The 21,195-nt window shown below is 51.7% G+C and overlaps 1 protein-coding gene across 1 annotated transcript in view; it reads right to left on the reverse strand.

The window, feature by feature from the left end:
* The window catches only part of DSCAML1 (DS cell adhesion molecule like 1), a 364,981-nt gene extending 345,731 nt beyond the window's left edge, over nucleotides 1–19,250 (reverse strand). The window contains exons 1-2 of the mRNA XM_028834027.2: nucleotides 19,060–19,250; nucleotides 2,182–2,499 (exon numbers count right to left, since the gene is read on the reverse strand). Of these exons, the coding sequence (XP_028689860.2) occupies nucleotides 2,182–2,499; nucleotides 19,060–19,105 (364 nt within the window). The 5' untranslated portion in view covers nucleotides 19,106–19,250. The remainder of the gene's footprint in view (nucleotides 1–2,181; nucleotides 2,500–19,059) is intronic.
* Between the last annotated feature and the right edge of the window lie 1,945 nt (nucleotides 19,251–21,195).

Genomic DNA, 21,195 nt, shown 5'->3' on the forward strand with positions numbered 1-21,195 from the left:
TTCTCCAAGTTGTGGCTATGATGAGGAGGAGATGTAGTTGAGGTGGAAGAAAGAGAAAAGAGGAGAGGCACTGGTGGCTCTGTGGCTCTGTGGTCCAGCCCTTCCATGGGTTTGGGCAGGGCCCTGACTCCAGCTATGGGAGAGCACAGAGGAGAACAAGGGGAATGGACCTTGGAGGGAGGCAGGGTGGCGGAGTGGAAAGGGCGGGCTGGAGTGCACGCCACCCGTGACGTCCCAGGGAGTCAGCAGAGGTTTATGGTTAATGGCATCTAACAAGTGGGCCCTGCCTCCTCCTCTGGCCAGCCGTGTGATCCTGGACAAGGCTTGGTTAACCTTCTGGAGCCTCAGTTTCTTCATTTGTAAAAGGAAATCACCGTAAGAGCAGCATATGAAAGGCCCAGCACAAGGAAAGCACTTTGATAATGTCACTTTTCATGATAGCTGCACGTCTGATTAACTGGCTGTGTGCCCTTGGACAAGTGACTTAACTTCTCTTTGTCTTAATCTCTTCATTTGTAAAAACACATTTATACACTTACTATGAAAACTGCATCCTAACCCAATGAGGGGGAGGTGACAGGAAACACGGTCCCTTCCCCTTAACCCAATCCTCCACACTGTGGAGGCCAGAGCTGGGCTCCAAATCCAGGCCTCAGGGCTCCTAGTCCAGCACTTGGTGTTGCATTGGGGTTAAGCAGTGCAAAGGACTTGCTCTTAAAAAGAGTCCATGGGGAGTCCGGGGAGAAACCCTGAGCAACTCTGTGTTCTAAGAGCTCATGGTCTAGCCCCAAACCAACCGATGGAATGAGGCAGAGCTCTCACCTCACCTCACCCCTACACACTCCCGTTCCCAGCTACTTTAAACCTTGCTTTTATGAGGTGTCCCTAAGGCAAAAGGACCCCAAAAAGTCAGAGAGGGTCTGTCACCACATGCTGGTTGGGAGGCCTTTCCCAGAACCACTCTCCTTGGTTGGTCCAACACAGTCCCTGGAAAAGATGGCGTGACCTAGGCCTGGCACCATTGCAGTGGGCTGGGTCTCTAAGTTGAAAACCATTCCCAAAACTTCAGTGCTTTATAATGATCTGAGACCCACCTTGCCACTGATTATGACACGCCAGTGTACCCTGATGTCCTAGTGAAGAATGGCTGATCTAAGCTGTCCCCTTGGCCTCCTGCCCTAATCCAAATAAATGAGACTTTTTTTCTTAAAGTAGACCACCTGAGAAACGCTACTTCCTCACCTCCATCTACTCTTCCAAAGACCAAAATCCTTCACTGCTAAAAGTATTTCATTGTGAATTTCACCAAAATGCCTTTTCTCACGAGATGTGTTATCCTCAGACGTCCCCTCAGCAGTAGAACGGACAAAGAAAGTGTGTTCTAGCTGCATGATAGCACACTAGATGACAGTGACAACAACCAACCTCCTACCACACACAGCAGTAAGGGTAAATCCCATAAGCAGAATGGTGAGCAAAAGGTCTAGACAATACATACCATTGGACTCCATTTGTATAAAGTTCATAAATAAGCAAAATATCTATTGTTAGAAATCAGAATAGTGGTGGCTCTTAGAGGAATAGTGTGGGAAAAGAAGCTTGAGGAAGGCTTCTAAGGTGCTGATGTTGTATTTCTTGATCTGAGTGTTAGTTGAACTTTGTAAAATTTCATCAAGCTACATACTTATAATGTGTGCACTCTTCTTTAATTATTATTTTTTAATAAAAGGCTTCAAGAAAACCTCACTGTGGATTTTCTGTAAGTCAAGGGCTGAAGTGGGCACCTCATTTAAATGAGCACCATCTCATTTAACCGTCACACGTGGTGATACAGAGGTAGGCAGTTGCATCCACTTTGCAGATGAGAAAACTGAAGCTTAGGAAGATGTCTCCTCGCCACTGCACTCCAGTCTGGGCGACAGAGTGAGGCTCTGTTTCAAAGAGAGAGAGAGAAAGAGGAAAGAAGAGAAAAAGAGAAAGAAAGAGAAAGAGAGAGAGTCTCTTATGCCTATGGACACACAGCCAGTGGTAAACTAAGATGCAAAAGTGAACAACAAAACTGTTCTTGGGTGAATGACTTCTTGCAAGCGCCCCCACCCCGAGCATGTTACACACATACCCTCAGAATGACGGCACAGCCTTCTCCTGTGCCACTGGGGCAGCAGGCGTCTTGTCCCTTACCTGCTTTGACGCGGATGTTGGGGCTCCGGATCTTGCCGGCAGCGTTCTCCGCGGTGCAGAAGTAGTCATTGTCGTGGATAAAGCTATTGAAGGCGGAGGGGGAGAAGGGGTAGAGCTGCAGCGTCCCGTTGGCGTGCACGTGCCGGATGTGCGGCACGTCGTAGATGTCGTCCCCCGTGGCCAGGTACCATCGAAGGGCCGCGCTGGGGGAGCCCGCGGCCGGGCAGGGCACCACCACCCCCACGGAGCTGGAAAAGGTCACCTGCTGCAAGGAGTCATTTACAAAGTAGAGGCTGGTGCCGACATCTTCAGGGCGGGCTGCAGGAGAGGCAAGGGGAGAGACTTGGTTAGCATGGGCTCTAACAATACCCACACAAGCCACGGAGGCTTGTGACAGGCTGCACTCATTCACCTGACCTTCAAGCATCAGTCATTCAGTAAGCGCCTATTGGGCACTGACTATATAGCAGGCACTGGCAAAGGTGAATCAGAGACAGTTCCTGATCTATAGAAAACCCCAGCCTTCAGGTGCCGCGGCTCATGCCTGTAATTCCAGCACTTTGGGAGGCCGAGGTGGGCGGATCACCTGAGGTTAGGAGTTCAAGACTAGCCTGGCCAACATGATGAGACTCCGTTTCTACTACAAATACAAAAATTAGCCGTGCGCGCGTGCTTGTAGTTCCAGCTACTCGAGAGCATGAGGCAGGATAATCGCTTGAACCCGGGAGTCGGGGGTTGCAGTGAGCAGAGATCGTGCCACTGCACTCCAGCCTGGGCAACAGAGCAAGACTGTCTCAAAAAAAAAAAAAAAAAAGAAAAAGAAAAAAGAAGAAAAGAGAAAAAGAAAAAGAAACCCAGGATTTTTGGAATTTGTTCAGAATCACACAGCTAGGTTACAGAACTAAAACGTGACCCCATTGCTCCTAAAGAGAGTTATAGTGCTCTTTCTACCGTCCCACAGATGAAAGTTGCAAAAGGTCTCAAGACCATGCTCTGAGATGAATGGCTACAGGAGCCGGGATGCTCGCCTGGAATGGAAGATGGAAGAGTGCAGGAGACCCTGATAGCCAATTTGAGAAATGTGTTGCCACAGAGGACTGAATGAGGGCCAGCAGAAGAGTGGGTGGATAAGATCTAGACTAGGGCCAAAAGACCCAGCTTCTAAACTCAGCCCTGACACCATGTGACTGTGCAATTCCCTTCCTCACTCAGATCTGCTCCTTCACTTGGAAAGTGGAGGGAGAGGATGGGTAAGACTGCAAAGACCCCCTTCCATCTCTGACATGGTGCCATTCCAACCCTCAACCACATGGGAGAATGTTCTTATGATTACAGCTGGCAGTGGCAGATCCACCTGACTGGGAGGACTAGCCATCTGTTCCTCTTATCCCAGCATCAGGCCTAGATATTTCCTGCTCTTATCCCAGTAGCCCTGAATGTTGGAATCAAGGGGTGCCCCCCTTCCTCTTGAGGAGCCTGCCCCTTTAAGAAATCCACTGCCTAGCAAGTGGACACCAACCTAGAGGAAGAGAGGGCAGGGTCCCAGGTCTCTAGCTGGAAACCACTCCCTCTCCACCAGGAAGATCAACGAGCAAACAAACCACTCCGCTGCTTGTTTAAAGAACGTTGCAGGGGACCCAACTTGACCTCAATTTCCACAACTTTATAGGATGGGGGAGGGCCCACATCCGGCCATATTAATATTCTGGGCTTAACTCTGAGCCGAGCCTCCGGGGAGAATATACCAGGCAGCTCGTTGAGGAAGGCCATTAAGCCTCATTGGTCAGAGCAATTCACATCGTCTCATAAAAAGCTGTGATGAAGCCATTAGCAGACGTGCTGGAAAACACATTCGTGGGCTTCTTGCTGCGGTGTCAGGAGCATCCTCTTAGCAGCAAATGCATTTGCTGTCCCCACCAGGCACTGCACTCATAGCAGCTGAAAGGCACTTTCTTGGAGAAGGGAGCCACATGGCCTTGCCATTCTCCTCCTCATGCTGCCTACTCTTGTGACAGTCACAAAATTGGTGGCCGAGCAAGTCTGCTCTGCACAGGACCCTTAGAAGCTCTGGAAGCATGACTGACTTGCTGTGGCTAGAGTGTTCCCCAAGAGCATGAAATCATGCCATTTCACCAGGCAGCACACTGAGGCTCGGGAGGTTTCTCTTAGAATACACACTTAGCAGGTCCCACTTCCAAGATTCTTCTCACTTTCTGAAAGCCTTCCTTACTGACATCCATTCAGCAAATATTTGTTAGGCATCTTCTATGTGTCAGGCACTGTTGCTAGGGACTTTACTTATATGACTTCTTTTAATTATCCCAACAACACTAAAACATAGGTACTATTAGTATCCCAGTGTACAGATGAGGAAACTAAGGCACTGAGAGATCAAAGCAACTTACTCAAGACCACAGAACTAGTAAGTGAGGGCACTGGGACACAGAATTGGGCAATTTGACCCTACAGTCACTCTCTTAACCATTCTGTGATGTATGACCACAGTATAACCACTGTAATAATAGAGGGGATTTTCACCTCCCTCAGACACAACTTGGCCACCAACTTCCATTTTCAGCTGGCCAAGAACACACAGGTGCACACACACATACATGCACATACACGACATGAACACTCCTTCCTGGGAGCGATTTCTGTTGGATTCTGGGCATTTCAGACAATACCTTGCTTTTGGAAACAGGGACATTGCTCGGGGGTCCTGGGTGCCTCCTGAGAAACCTAGTTAATCAGGCACTCTCACCCTGGCAGCTTCATGGATTTGGGAGCCAAAAATCCATCACATTACAGAAAGACTCTATGGTGCCTGTAAATGGACTTAGGAAGCCGAGAGAATCCCTGACAAGGAGGAATTCAGGAATTGATTCATGTGAGAAGGTAAGTAAATTCTTAAGGCTAAGTATGATTTAGCCCTCTGTAATGACAATACCTCCAGCAATAATAATAGCCACCACTGACTTCATTGTTAACTACAGGCCAGGTTCTGTGCCAGGTCCATTCTAGATACTGTATTTATATTATACAGATATTATATTTAATCTTCATAATTCCCTAGGGGGTGTTATTTCCATTTTACTGATAAGGAAATTAGGACTCTGAGAAGTTCACTAACTTCCCCAAAGTGCTACAATGTGCAAATGCCAGAGCTGAGGCTAGAACCCAGTTTTGCCTTGCCTCAGAGCTGGGGGATGTACCTCCTGCTCTACTGCAGAAACTCCATGGAAGACAAATCAAACCACAGAATATGGTTTTTCAGGCTGGGTACTTTCCCCAACCCTTCCTCCACCCCAACCGTATTCCAAACACACATCCCACTCTCCTTCTCTAGTGGCTGGAAATCCATTCCACTCTCCCTGCCTCCTGAGACGGCCACTTCCCAGGCCCCTCCTGCTCCCTCCAGGAGCATCAACCACAATGACAGTAGCCTTCCTGCACTCCTGGGCCTCGGATCTTGCTGAAGCCAAGGACACAAGGTTCCCAGCAACTACAAATGGGTAGATTTAATTGATGAATTCACTGGGATTGTCCAGCCACCTGTCAGGACTGATGAAAAGGCAGATTTATAGCAAAAGGCAAGGAGCCTCATATATCTCCCACCCTGGGATGTGAGCTTCTGTCTTCTGAGTCTGGGGGAGCAAGGGAGGATTAGACACACCATTCATTTCTGCGTACGGCTCTGACAGTGCATTGCCATTATGAAACATCACCCTCAGGTGTAAAACAATAGCATTTTGCACTTACATTGGGTTCATATTTTACCATCACAAGGCACCTGTCAGCTCAGAATGCAGAAACCCTTAAATAAGCATTAATTTAACCTCGCCCTACCTGCCAAGAGAAGGGAGTGAGCAAACACATAAAGAGGAAACTGAGGCACAGACCAGCAAATACCTCAAATCTCTGCTATGTGCCACATTGAAGGCTGGGCATATGGGCAGTGGGTAAGTGGCCACAGAAGCAATGGGTGTGTTCAGAACTCCAGGGAAAGAAGTGGGAGTAGTAGGAGCCTGACGTCCTCACTCTGGCCTCATGGAGTTTGGTGTGGCCTCTACAGCAGGGGCTTCCCCACCTTCTCAGACTCATTTGAATCTTCAGAGCAGTGGCAAAGCCCCAGCAAGCTCCCAGAGGGGCCCCAGACCCCTGCCTTGAAGTCTGACAGAACTACCTCCCCTCTGGGGGTTCACCCCTCACCTGCTGTGTGACCTCAGGCAAGCCACTTAGCCCTCCTGAGCCTCCTTTACAAAAGGGCAGGATGTGATTGCACCATCTCAGCTGCCTCCCAGAGCTGCTGAGAGGGTGGAATGGAATGGGGCAGTTCTTGATTCCCCATGAGGATGTTCTAATATGAGATGGGGATTGTTCACTCTCCCTGAGGGGTCGAGGGTACCTAAGGTTACTGCAGGGATGAAAGGGCACAGCTCCACCCTGCAGCCCTGCAGAATTCCAAGCCCTCTCCAAACGCTACTTCCTTTCAACTGACTCCTGCACCCTTCAGTGTCCTCCTTCCCCAGTCACTTCTGATCCAGGGACCAGAGAAGACGTTCAATCGCCTCAGGAGATATTTACCAAGCACCAGCCGCGCTGCACCACAGTATCCCAGGTACGGTGGGAGGCATCAAAGACAAAGAGAATTACTCCACCTTCCAGGAGCTTATAAAGGAGATGGGGAACAGGAGAGGAGGTTAAACAATAGCACCTGGCCATGCATGAGGCCAGCTGAAAGCACTGATTTAGCCAAGAGCTATGGGGAGGGAAGGGGAAAGTTATTCAGCAGCCAGAGAAAAAGCGTTGGGAAGAGATAGGAGCTGAGCTGAGCTGGAAGACCTGGATAGGTGGGGTGACAAGGGGGGGCACTCCCAGAGAAGACAGCCCAACAACAGTGGGTGAGGCATGCATGTTAGGGGGCCCTGTGGAAACCTTGCAGGCTGGAGCAGTGGGTGGGTTTGGGGAGAAGAGGCGAAACCAGCTGAATTGAGTTTGGGGGAGAAGAGGCGAAACCAGCTGGATTGGGTTTGGGGAGAAGAGGCGAAACCAGCTGAACTGGGTTTGGGGAGAAGAGGCAGAACCAGCTGAATTGGGTTTGAGGGGGGGGGGGCGAGAAGAGGCGAAACCAGCTGAATTGGGTTTGGGGGGGGGGCGAGAAGAGGCGAAACCAGCTGAATTGGGTTTGGGGAGAAGAGGCGAAACCAGCTGAATTGAGTTTGGGGAGAAGAGGCGAAACCAGCTGGATTGGGTTTGGGGAGAAGAGGCGAAACCAGCTGGATTGGGTTTGGGGAGAAGAGGCGAAACCAGCTGGATTGGGTTTGGGGAGAAGAGGCGAAACCAGCTGGATTGGGTTTGGGGAGAAGAGGCGAAACCAGCTGGATTGGGTTTGGGCCTCAGTGGTGGAAGACAGTGAGGGTCCAAGGCAGTGGGGGATACTTGGAGGTTTGCAAGCTTGGGAAAGCAAGGTTTGAGGTGTCCAGCAGTCCCCGACAGTGGCGTCTGAGGTTATCCAAGTCCTTGTAGTCCTCATGTCTAACTTCTGTGGCATTTTGGCTGGACATCTATTTCCCTAAAGTCTTATTGGCCTAAGGGTGTGGAGTCCCCGAAAGAAAGGAGACTAACATTTATGGAGCGCCTTCTTGTGCCAGGCACCAGGCTTGGCCATCTAATCCCCACACAAAGGTATGAGGCAGAGGGCCCGTTAGCCTCATTTTAAGGGTGAGGAAGAGGAGGCTGAAGGAGTCGACATCTTCTCCAAGATCCTACAGCCAGGAAGAGACAGAGTCAAAATTCAACCAGCTCCAAACCCGAGCTTTTCCCATCACATCATTGAGTTCAAAGTTTGGGCTCTGACGAAGTTTCCCCTCATGTCTTCTCTCCAAGCTGGTCCCAATTTGGAAAGCAAATCCCCTGACAGAGACTCCTCCTTTCCCTTCCAATCTCAGTCACTCCCCGCAGCTCTTTCTTCCCTCTGCAGACAGAACCAGGCATATTTACCGAAAGAAAGAAGAGGAGGGGGAACACTTCATAAATAGAGAGACACTCAGATCAACAGCAAAGCTTCTTCTGGTTAAAGAGGGAAATGGATTTTTAATAGAAAATGGAAGTTATGGGCTTGGTTGTCATGTGACAGACGCCCAGACTTCAGCCCATTTAATCTTCTCTGCCGTTTAACATTGAGCACCACCCCGATGCTGTGTTTCGTAAAACAGGCTCCAAATTGCTAGGAGATTAGAAGTGTGGAAATAGCACAGCAATATTTTTAAACCAGAAATCGCCCCCAGGCATTTGGACTGCCTGCCCCCAGGGTCACCGCTGAAACCTAAGTATCCACTGCATCAACTCGCTTGCCAGCCCTCCACCGCTTGGGTATCAAGATTAGTTTTGCAAAGGGAACTTCAGCCCCATGTATGTAACCCCTGGGGCTCCCACCCCACCTGCCTGTGTGGGATGGGGGTGTCTGGCTGCAGTGGGAGGAGCTGGCTGACTGAGGTTGCTCTGAGGTGCACACTGAATTACCCCCATGTCATCATCTGTAATCATTGTAAAGGACAACCTGAGGGGACTGAAATCTTAACACCTCGCCACCTCCACTGGGAGATGAGTCATTTTGTTCTCTTCCCTTACAATATTTACTCGTCTCATTCACTGGACTTTTCATCCAGGAGTATCTGCCAGCGCTGGGACCCCTGCAACATTCCCTCAGAGACAGGCAAGATCCTTCAAGAGGCAGCCTCACCCGGGCATGGCAACCATTTGTAGGAGAGGTCGTGGATCTTCAGGGGAGCAGGGGGCAGGGGACAGGAGGAAGGGTCAGGGCCAAGGGGACAGTAGGTATCCTCTCCCGTGAGGGCCATTAGCTTCCTGAGGGCAGTGACTGTCTAGTCACCACTCTGTCTCCTGGGCACATACTAGGCACACAGTACAGTGGTGAAAAGCCCACCTCTGGTACCAGGCTCCCTGGGTTTGAATCCCTACTCTGTCACTTACAAGCGGTGTGTGTAACCCCAGGCAAGATTGCCTCGCCTTTCTGTGCCTCAGTTTCCCCATCTATACAAAGGTGGTGACAATATCTACCTCAAGGGTTATTATGGTTGGATGAGTTAATACATATGAAGAACTTGGGACAGTTTTTGGTGTATGTAAGTGCCTGGCACCACCTAAGTATTTGTGGCTGTCGTTACAAGCATTATCATTATAGCAGGCAAGCAGTAAGTATTTGTGGGAAAAGTGAATCATTGTGCAACAAATATTTACTGCTCACCTATGATGATAATAATAATAATAACCTAAAACTGTCGTTCTCAAACATCAATATGCATAAGAATCACCTAGAGAGCTTGTTAAAAATGCAGAGTCTTAGATAACAGATTCACCAAGTCTGTCATAGGACCAGAAATTCTATTTCTGAGACTGGTGTTCTCTGTCTATACTGAGAGTAACAACTTCGGAAAAGTAGATTTGCCATCCTGGACTTCCGTATTTCCTTTCCCAATGACAGCCGATTGTCATCTGCTTGGCTGACAAGACCCTACCACCACATTAATTAACTTAATTTGGCAATCAAGATAAGCAAACAATAGTGGTAGAATCAATAGCAACAGAGCATTGCAGTAGCCACACAGCTTTTGCTAACTCCCAGGCCTTACGCAGAGTTCTTCATGCAGATGTGAGCTGGAGAGTTTTCTCGGATTGATTTGCAAGGTTGATTACTTCACTGTATTTCCACACAAAGCTTTTCATCGGGGATGTATTCTGTGCCCTCACTCTGATGGTTCTCATCCCAGAGGTGGAAAAATTGGGTCCAGAGAGGATCAACCAGTAGGGTGATCCTCCCACCAGCTCACCCACCAAGTCCATTCAAAACCCAGAGGACGACCAGCCAGACGATGTCTTGCTGCTTCACTAAAAACCTTTTATGTTGCATCCACATCTTGGAAATAGTCTGAGCCCAGACCCTGGGAAGGAGTAGGTTGAGTCTCCCAGACAGCATCAGAGCATGTACCAGGCAGCCTGAGCTGGTACGGTCCTTGGACAAGAGGGAGCAGCGGGCCAAGTCCTATGCTCTCTGCCTGTGATGTCCACCCAGTCTGGTACACCTGCTCCACCACTACCTTCCCCATCACAGTGCCTTGTTTGTTTGTTTGTTTTGAGACGGAGTGTCACTCTGTCACCCAGGCTGAAGTTCAGTGGCACCATCTTGGCTCACTGCAACCTCCACATCCCAGGTTCAAGACATTCTCCTACCTCAGCCTCCTGAGTAGCTGGGATTACACGCATGCGCAACCATGCCTGGCTAATTTTTGTATTTTTAGTAGAGATGGGGTTTCACCATGTTGGCCAAGTTGGTCTCGAACTCCTGACCTCAAGTGATCCGCCTGCCTCGGCCTCCCAAGGTGCTGGGATGACTGGTGTGAGCCACCACGCCTGGCTTCATCATTTCTTTTTAGCATTTGTTCTGTGCCAGGCATGGTGGGAAGCCTTTTTCTGGCATTATTGCACATTTAGTTCTTACAACAGCTCTTGGATGTAGCTACTGTTCAAGACCCCATTTTACAGATAGGAAGACAGGCTCTTAGGTCAAATAATTTCCTGGTGTTGCACAGTTCATAGTGGCAGAGCTGCATTTCACATCTTTATGCCAGGATGTGTGGCTCAGCAGGCACGTGACAGGCTAGATTGAGACCATCCCCACAGTGTGAGCACACTGTAGGGGGATTTTCTGACAAAAGAGAGCAACTGGGGTATGATAATTCAGAATTATTTGGGAATCTCCCTGTCATTAGACATTCCATCCCTCCCCCAACTAAACGTCGGCAGCTCCCCACCCTAGTCATTGAGATGACCAAAAAGCACCCCCACTTCCAATCCCCATGCAAAGCACAGCTCACGTGTCCTCCCTGTGTCCATCAGAAACACGGGTGGTTTTGGTGTTTGTTTTTAAGATTCTTAGCACAAACAGGGTTTCTGTGACCAGCAACCAGAAACCTGTGAGGTCCAGTGGAGACGCAGCTATCCTTCAACCTCCAAGGCCCTGCGCCATCAGCTCCAGGAGAAGTTATGAGCAACAGCTGACTGTCGGACAGACTCTTTAATCTTCCAGCCCTTTCTAGACAGGGCCTGTCAAAGGAAGGTCCCTTATGGCCAAAAGTTCTTTCCAGGGAGTCAGCTCAGACAGCACAGTTGTCCCCAGAGAATCCTAGATTTAGATTGTTAATGCTTGAGGGACTTAAGAGATTATTTTGTCCAATCTCCTCCATTCACAAGGCCTAGAGAGGTGGAGTCATTTACCCCAGGGACATAGCTCACCAGCATCCCAGCTGGGGCTACAGTGCTGTCTCCAGTGTTCTCTCAGCTCTGGCCACCCTGCTGTCAGAAAACTAGCCATTGCGGAACTCAGGAGCACCATGAAGCACTGAAACGATGTCATATGAGGGTGTATCAGAACAACCAGGGATGCTGTGTGTCCAGAGGAGGAGCCTCAAATGGGCAGGACATCTGCCTGTCATAGTCACAGGGCTGTCAAGTGGAAGAGGGCTTTGCCTTGCTCTGTGTGGCTGAAGCAGTGACATCAGGACCAGTGAGTAGAAGGTCTAAGACCACAACAGGGTTTGACTCATTCTAAGGGTGAGCTCTGTCATAGTCAGAGCTGTGTGGCCAGGAAGGGGCTGCCTTGCAAGGAAGGAGTCCCTGTCACGGGAAGTACTAGTGCAGAGAGAAAAAGACGCCAGGTGGGAAAGCTGCAGAAGGGGTCAACCTCTGATTAGGGGACAGATTCCACAGCCTTAAAGATGCCTTCCAACCCTGCAAGATTTTACCCAAGGTGATCACCTGAATCTCCCTCTCCCACCCCCAACGCAGGGGTCCCAGACTCTCTCATACCCCATGACTGCGGGAGGGTCACCCTAGAAGCAGGGTGTCCACCAGCCTTGACGCGGCGAGTTTTCAGGGATTCCAATGAGTGCTGTGACCTTAAATGGGGGTCACATAAGATGGGACTGTGCTTACTGCTCTTCCCACAAAAACTGTGGATTCCCTGCAGGGAGAATGTCCCTTCGGGGGAATTGGTCCAGAGGACTATGGACTACACTTGCATCTAAGAACCTTGGAGGGGGATGGGAGGAGGGGAGCAGAGATAGGCTTCTTCCCACTCCCACTGCCACTGGGGCCACAGGGGATCTGCCAAGTTTGCTCCAGGAAGACTATTGCCAGCCTGGCTGTGCCTCATCAGCTGTTCCCCATGATGCTGAAAAGCAAAGCTAGGAAAATTCTCCATATGTTGGGGCCTGCGGAGGGGGAGACAGCCACAAACAGCTGTGAGACCTTCATCGTTCCTGTATGATGAAATGACAGTAATTATGCCTCACATTTCAGCAGAGCATTCATAAGGCTAAAACGGGTTTGCTGTGGTTTTTACATGTGTGTGTTCATATGTTGCCTCATTCCGTATACAAAGCACTGTCACATGATGTACATTTTTGTGCCCCTCATTCTTATTTATGCACATATAGAGTAACAACTGCTCTGTAGGATAGCCAGGACGGGTAATTTTGCCCATTTTACAGATTACAAAATAAAGGTACATGAACCATTAGGCAACTTGCCCAGGTAAGACAGGCTGAGCTTTGTTTTTTAGGCCCATGGATAATGTTCTTTCCAACACACAGACACACACACACACACACACACATGCACGTGCAAACACACATGCATCTCTTTATAATCAGTTTAATGGATATGCAACTAACTAGCATTTGAATAATTGTTGTTAATGAAGATGGTGACCTTGGAAACTGTCGGTGCAAGCATCATGTAGAGACAGGGCACAGGGAGTGCGGCAGGGCAGCTGAACGAACAAGGGGAGTAGGAGCTGGAGTGGCATGGGTGGTCCCCAAGGCTAATGCCATTCACGCTAAAGCAGCACCCGACAAACATCTGTTTAACAAGGCACGCAGGCTGTGGAGCCCACACCCTCCCCAACATGTAAGATCCCACAGGCCATGGCCTGCCATAGGCAGCACTTGACCTCTGGGTCACATGCTGCTTCCCTGTGACGGACTGGGTCATGGAGGGAAGAGAAGTCTGAAAGTCACAGGCTGCCAAGAGTGTTCTCTATATGCAAAACCGCCTGCGAAACAGAGGTTCATCTCAGCAGGGAGAGACACAGAAATACATCCAGCAACAGTTATGAGGGCTCGCTTTGTGAGGAGTGCTTACACAGGCTTTATGGCATGAACTCCAGAATAGTTCTTACTCTGGCCAACCATGGTAGAGATTTAACAACCAAGCCCAGCCTTCCTTTGGCAGATATGAGACCAACCTTTGCCTCACCTCAAATCCAAGTCTGGAGCCAACCTAAGCCTTCTCCGTCTCCACTGATGGCCAGGGGAAGGGAGTATGCTGGGCACCCAAGGGGCACTCAGGTGCCCACATGGCCTCAGCTATCTTACTGAAGGAGTCCTACATGCTACCCAACTAGGTGATGGATGCAAGGAGTTGACGTCCCCTGTCCTGGCCACTACTCAGTCTTTCTTATCGTTATAAAGTCTAAGCCAGCTGGCTTGGCCAAAAATGTGGCTGATTAATTAAACTGCTTAAGGAAGGATCTGATGACGCATTCTGGAGAGGGGGCAAGGAGAGGAAGGTAGAGGCAATGTGGAGGAAAAAGTATAGGTTTAATGTTTATTGAGCACTATGTTCTGGCTACTTGATATGCATTATTTTCTTTAATCCCATTTCAAAGCTGGAGAAAGTGGGGCTCAGAGAGGCCCAAAGTCACATGGCCAGTAAGTGCAGAGCCAGGATGTAAATGAAAGATTTGCCTTGACTCCAAATTTCTACCACGCTAGTGGGTTGTAAACTTTTTTATTTTTCATTCTACTCCAATATATGAAACTGGAGAATGAATAAAAGCTCTGGTTGAAAGAATGGCAGTGAGAACAGGGCAGGTGGTGCTTGAAGCTCTGCCCTCTGGCCTTCCCCCTCTCTACCTCCATCCATCCCCTGAGGCTCCACCTTACCCCTTAGGCGTCCATACCACATCCCTTGGAAACCTTTGTGGGCTCCGGTGGGCCAGGCCCCTTCTGGATCAGTGGATGTGCTGAAAAATACTCTGGGAAGGCTTTGGAGCAGCACCTGCCATGGTAGTATCCTCTCAGGGCCCTGGAAATGCAGACAAAACCACTCCCGAGGCCACACTCCCACTGCAGCATCCCAGCTGGCTCGCTAGGAGGGGCTGCTCAGCTCTCCTGAAGTGCTCACTCCTCAAGCATCACTCCAGACTCTTGACACGCCCTTCCCTCAGTGACCGCAGTGCCTGTCCTCCCTCTGCCCTGCCAGAACCAACCCACATACCTGAAGCTGCCCTAGGAGAGGTGGAATGAGAAGCTGGTGCTATTTCTTTCATCCCTCTGAAGCCACAACCACCTCCCAGGCTAGGTGTTGACAAACCAGGAGGGTGAAAGAACATTCCGCCTCACTTCATACCCCCATGCCATCAGCCACTGCCTCACCACCTGCTGATGGCAGCCCTAGGCACCCAGTTCCCTGCATTCTAGGGGTGCACCCACCAGGAAGCTAATGCAGGCCCTGGATTTCTATAGCTAGTTTGCCCCTCCCTTCACCCTCTTCTTCCTGCAGCATGAGAGGCGCAACCCACATCCCAAGTTGGGTCTACTTTACGATGTCTTGGCCCATTTCTACCCACCCTACTCCAATATCCCCAGTGCCACTGTCTGTCCTTGGATAGGGGTGGTGGGAGCTCTGGGGCTGCCTTGCCAGATGGTGAAGCCAGTGCTGAGCACTGGAGGCGCATATGGGAGGCAACAAAATCTAGGAGACAGAAGCATTACCAATACCAGTCCTTCTCCCAGCTCCGGCCCCACCCTCTTCCATGCAAGGAGGAAGCCACTGCCTGGCTGCTACTGAGGTTGAGATCAAGATGCTACTCACAGAGGGCACAGCTTTTGGCCTGGCTAGGTGAGCATACAAATCCGGATGCAGATTATATGCAAATCTGGGGCGTGCCCTTGGGTTCCTGGCGCCCTGCCATCGCTGCTGCCTGTAGCTCACACCCTATTCATGCACCTGGGTACCCGCTAGAATCGACTGGGCTGGGAGCTGAGAAAGCGCTTCAGGAACTAGGGGATATTTTCTTGAGTACTTCAGAGGTCGCCCAGAAAACAACTCCTCCAAGATCATGGAGGAAGGAAGAACCTCCCAGCCTGGAACTCATATCCCTGCAGAAAAGCTCTCTGAGCATCTGCCCTCCCCTCTCTTCATCTACAATTAAATCATCCCTCACCAGCCAGAGCAGGGTACCAAGTAAGTGGCAAGGATGGAATTCTAAGACATAGAGAAGGTCAGCAAGGCTTGAGCTCTGCACCTCTCTGTCATAGGCTAACAGCCCATGGGGTGCTCTGGGCAGACCTTGGCCCTGTGTTTGGGGGCTCCCAGCCAGCCTTTTGGGGTCCTGCTTCTCTAGCAAGCTCTCCCTGGGCCAAAGCCCTGCCTGCTTGCCCACGTCCCTTCTGATCCTCATCCTAAGAAAACTAAGCCTCTCTGGCCAGTCCCCTGGGATCTGTTCAACTTAAGCGCTGCCTTTGGGTCCACTGCTTACTTGCTTTTTGTTTCTAATTGAGCTCCCCATTCCACTGCAGAAATATATTAAAGGCAGCTGGCTTTGATGCCCAGAAAAAAGAAGCATCAGAAAGGCTTGTCGGGCATCATGGCACTGCCAATCTCCCTCATGTTATTCTAGCAACCGGGGTCTCTCTGCCACTCACCCCCTCCCCAGTATTCACTGGCCCTTCACCTCTCTCCCCTAAGTTGTGTTTGCCATTTCAAGATTTTAAAAACACATTTCCCCATCGCCCCCCCTCCCTTTTTTTAATTAGACACTGAACAGAATGTTGGAGATTTTCTTAATGGCCTGACGAAGGCTTTTAATTTGGTCTTCTCAAGAGAGAAGAACCATGAGTCCCCATCGGAGAAGTTGGGGTGGGAAATGAAAAAATCAATGCAATCCATTATTTTGGCTTTTAGAAAACAGGAATTTTAGTGCCGGGGAAGCTTGTTCTTTTACACAGTAAAAATGCAAATGCAGGCAACACAGATGCTGGCACGCTGGATGGAACAACGGAGAGCGCCTCGCCGGGGTTCATCCGGCTGCCTAAACCTGGATTTGTTTTGGCAATAATAAGGCAGTTATTGGAGACTTGATAACCGATGATTAAAACCCCTTCCCAGTTTAGTCCTAGGGAATCGGTCCGAGCTCAGGCATCATTTTAAAAAAAGGTATTTTGAGAGGAATGGAAATAACAGAAGCTTAAAACACATTCAATAACTGCTTAATTCCATCCAGAGGATGCTCCATCTCATCCTGTTTTCTTCTCTCTCTCCCTGCCTCCTCCCGCTCCTCACAGATGGACGTACAAATTATTGCAAGAGGATATTGTTTTCTGTAACAGGCTCGAACATTCACATTTACATTTTCCTTGGTGCCGCGGGGGTGACTGGCAACGGGAGAGAAAATACACCAAACCCCATCTTTCTTGCTGTCTCCGCATCACATCTTCCCCGAGCCGCCTCTGCCACCCCCTACCACGCCACCCCAAGCAGAACAGGCCCCGGGGACCAGCCTGGCACCTAAGACCCAATTAAGGCACCAAGGAAAAGAAAGGCCTGTCTGGCGAGGTGCCCTGGCGCCCAGCAGACGCTGGAGCCTCTGAATCGCAGGGGCACCAGGCTCTGCAGACCCAAAGGCCACTGAGGGGCCGCCACAACTGGCACCTCCCGCCCGCTTACAGGTCCAAGACCACTGGCAACTTCCCTCTCGAGTTGGACAAGATTTTGCCCCTTGGCTGTCCTGTTGCCTTCTGGGCCTTTCTGCACCCCCACCCCCATCTGCTCCCGCCCTATCAAATAGCTCGGCTTCATTTATTAATGCCAGGCTCCTGGAAGGGGGAGGGGGGCGTCCTTCCGGTATTTGCTGAGGGGCCTCCTGCAGTCCCGGGGAATGGGCTGTCCTGGAAGATGTCTCCAGAGAGTGTTGTGGAGGCATGGGGGAGTTGGGGACAAAGCCGGGCTAGAGTGTGGCAGCGGCTTGGGCCTGTGCTTTCTCGCCTGACAAATTGGGAAAGGGGATGGGGGTTGGAGAGAGAGCTATCGAGAGAGAAAGCCGCTCCTCACCTTATGTATTTTTAATATTAATGTAATTAAAGCTGCGAGCCGAGCCAGCCTGCGGGGGCGGAGGGAGGCAGGAAGAACCTGGGGAGAGGGAGACTGGGGTTCGGGGATGGGGCTTGAACAGGAGGCAGGCTTCTTGCTCTGCTAAGGTAGGATGAAGGAGTGTGATGCGGGGGGCAAGGGGTTAAACAGCAGAGACCAGCCTTGGTGTGTAACCCGGGGGGACCCCACTGAGCCTGAAAAACTCAACTACTTTGTCCACGATTTTGGATGCCACCCTTCCTTGTCCCGCAATCCGATCGCGCAGTAAATGCCATGCCAGCAGTATCTTGGCCTTGAGTCTAGCTTTGACCCGGCGGTATGTACAAATAAGGGTTATCCTCCTTCCCCCAGCCCACGGTGTATCGCAGTGGGCTCCGGCAGGCTGCAGACTCCAGACCCCTGGAGCACCAGCAGGGCAGGGCTGGAACCCTCCCCGGGCGCCAACGCTCCGCTGGAGTGCCCTTCCTCATCGCCTGGGGGTCAAGAGTTGCCGCCCGACCAGGGCAACAGCCGGGGCAAAGGAAGAGAGAAGCCGCCCCGGGGAGCGAAGGAGAAAAGTTAGAGGGCTGAACAGGTGATGCTGAGCTTGTTGGAGCGTGTGTGCTCTACCGCGCAAGGGCGCGGAGTTCGGCCGCCTCATCTCCCGCCATCTGCGCTCCCCGGGGCACGTCCTCTGCGATAGCCTGGAAGCCCGACTACTTGCGCCTGCCTGGTCCCGACTCAGTGCACAGGTGACTTCAGTCGGAAATGTCTGCCCTCTTCCAACCTCCTGGTCCCGGCTACCTCGCGGATCAGGTACGCTGCGCCCCAGCCACAGGTCTGGACATGCCGGCCACCTGGACCCACCCCCAGCAACCCTCTCTCTCCAGGAAGAAGGACACGCCCCCCAGCCTGAAGACTTGTCCCCAGGTCCAACTGGCCAGGCGCGGAAGCGGAGAATCTCGCACCCTGGGGTGCGCTGCCCGAGGTGGCCACGGTGGCGCACCAAGCCGGGGCTAGCGCCCGGGGCAGAGGGGTGAGGTGGGGCCGGAGGAGGGTGACCTCTGGGTTTGGAGAACAAACTTGCTATCGGAGGGACCTCCAGCTCTCCGGACTCTCACTATCCCCACCCTGCCTCCAGCCAATGCGCGGATAAGCGCCATGCGGTGCGCCAACATTCGCGCCAGGGCTGGGGTCCGCGGCAGGAGAGGGGCGCACGCACATAGCGGAGACATCAACCGCCGAGTCCGAGGCCCGAATAAGCGAGGATTCCTAGGTCAAGAGTCACGGCCTGAGGAACCCTCGACTCGGAGGGCACTCCGGGGTCCCAGCGCCACCAAACCGCAGGAAGCGGGCAAGGGGCTGGGGGAGGGGTCCAGGGCAGAACTGCCGCCCGGCGGGGAGCCAAGAGATGAGGGGCTCCTTCGCCACCACCCCTACGGGCGTGCCCCAAAACGGCAGACGCGGGTGACTGGCGGAGCGGTCGGCAGCTGACTCTCACTCGGCCCCTGTCAGGGTGCCTGCCCCGCCCCGCTGCGCCCCACCCGAGGCCTTGCACCCCGTTGGTCCCCCCAGGCACCTGGAGCCCGTCAGGCACCCCGCCTCGCCGCCAGCCGCGCCACCCTGGCCCCGCCGCCTCCGCTGCCCAGCCGCCCGCGCAGGTCTCACCTTTGTGTAAAGAGTCCAGGAGCAGGAGGAAAGTTACCAGCCACATGCCATAAAGAGGCCCTATTCTCCGGGGAGGTGGTCCTGTGGCCGGCCGTGCGGCAGCGCCTCTCCCCCGCTCAGCGCGCTCCCAGCCGCCCGCACTCCGCGCCCCGCTCTCTCTGCTCCTCAGCCCAGCGCTCGGCTGCGGCGGCGGCTCCTCCCTCCTCGGCTCCCCGGCTCCTGTCATCCGCGGGGCTGGGCTAGGCGGCCGCTCTCCCCGCCCCCCCGCGGCACCCCGCGTGGTGAGCGCCGCGCGAGCCCGGAGCCCAGACGGACCCCAGCCCCACAAGCCCAGGAACAGGGGCGGCGACCTGGGCCAGAAGGCCCCGACCCGGCTCCGCTGTCTGAGAGGCGAGGGGTCCCTGTCACCCACCGACTTGGAGCCTGTGGTAGCACACAGGCATGTGTCATCCATGTGCCAAGAGCCTGCCATGCCTCGGCCAAGGACGCCCGGTTTCTACTGGCCTAAGTCACCTGGGACACGAGCTTCCTGCCTCTTTCGGACTCAGCTTACCCCCCGGGAGGAGCATGGATGCTCTGGGTAGAATCTCAGGCTTTTTAGTGCTGTCTGATGCTACTCCCCACCCCAAAGTTCGTAGCTGCCCTTCCAACCCCTCGTGACTTCCGCAAGCCTGCCCTCCGGAGAGCCCTAGATGAGTCCAGCCACCCCCTGGCACGATGTTCAAATTTTCCTCAGCACTTGGCACATTGTGACTATTTAAACAATTATTTGCAATGAGCAGTTTAATGTCTACTCTACCTATGTATCTTCCTTCTTCATCTTCACCTACCCACCCCTCTAGCTTTCTTGCCTGACAGAAATTGGCTTATTCCTTACACTCATCTTTATGAAGTTGGCATAGAATAGGACTGGAGTGAGGGCGTCTTCTCTGTGACCAAATGAATGTTGAGAACCTGCTGTGTCAGGCACTGGCTCAGGCACTGGGGACTCAAGCATGGCTGAGCCAGGTCTGCTGTAAAAGGTCAATATGGTTGGAAAGCCCTCCTTTTGTCTTAATTCGAAAATAAGAGGGTACATAGAACCCAGAGAAGGGATCTAGCTACCCCTGAGAATGGCCTGTGAGCCAGGACTGGAGCTCCCTTTGCAGGGTCATGGAAGCTGCTTTGAGTATGCCCTGACAATTTGGCTGCACCTGGGCACACTCCAAGGTGTGGAGTGCGAAGTTTGGAGGGAAAGAAGGGGGCCGCTGGCTAGCTGCATTTGCCAGAGGAAGAAAATTTACTTCTTCGAAATGTGTGGCCTAAGTTCACACAGGAGAATTGGAACTCCTCACTCCCAGGTTTTGCCAAAATATCCCTAGAAATTTTAACTAAATTTTGAAAAGTGTGTGTTTTTTATATGTTAAAATACACATAACATAAAATTTACCATTTAACCTTTTGAAGTGTACTATTCTGTGGCATCAAAAACATTCACGATGTGCAACCATCACCACTTACCATTTCCAAAACTTTTTCATCATCCCAAACAGAATCCTGCACCCATTAAATAATAACTCCCCCTTCTCCTCCCCTCCCCCAGCTCCTGCAACCACCATTCTACTTTCTGTCTCTATGAAGTTACTTATTCTAGGTACCTCATAAGTGAGATCATAAAGTATGTATCCTTTTGTGCCTGGCTTATTTCATTCAGCATAATGTTTTCAAGGTTCATCCTTTAAACGGGTGAGAAAAACCGGGCTTAGCTTGTTCAAGGCCACCGAGTTTGTATCAGAAGCAAGACTAGAACCCAGGCCTCCCGACTCCAGAGCAGAGCTTGCTCTATAAGCTGCTGCATCCCTCAGTGGCTCAGCTCCTCCATGCGAAATCACCACCCTGAAACAATTTGCAGGATGTGTCTTGTCATCTGGAAACACAGGCATAGAACAGAGATGGGGGGACAGACTGCAGGAGGTGTTCGAGATGACCCAGACCAATCTTTTGCTTTATAGATAAGGAAACTGAAGCCCAGAGTGGGGAAGCCATGAGCCTATCTAAGGTCACGCAGGGAGTGACAGAGCCCTCACATTTCCAGTCTTCTGTCTTAGCTCCCATCTCCCACCGCCGCCAGGCTGCTGGCTCATTCTTCTACCACGC

The sequence above is a fragment of the Macaca mulatta genome, chromosome 14 (genome assembly GCF_049350105.2).
Source record: "Macaca mulatta isolate MMU2019108-1 chromosome 14, T2T-MMU8v2.0, whole genome shotgun sequence".
Classification (NCBI taxonomy): Eukaryota; Metazoa; Chordata; class Mammalia; order Primates; family Cercopithecidae; genus Macaca; species Macaca mulatta.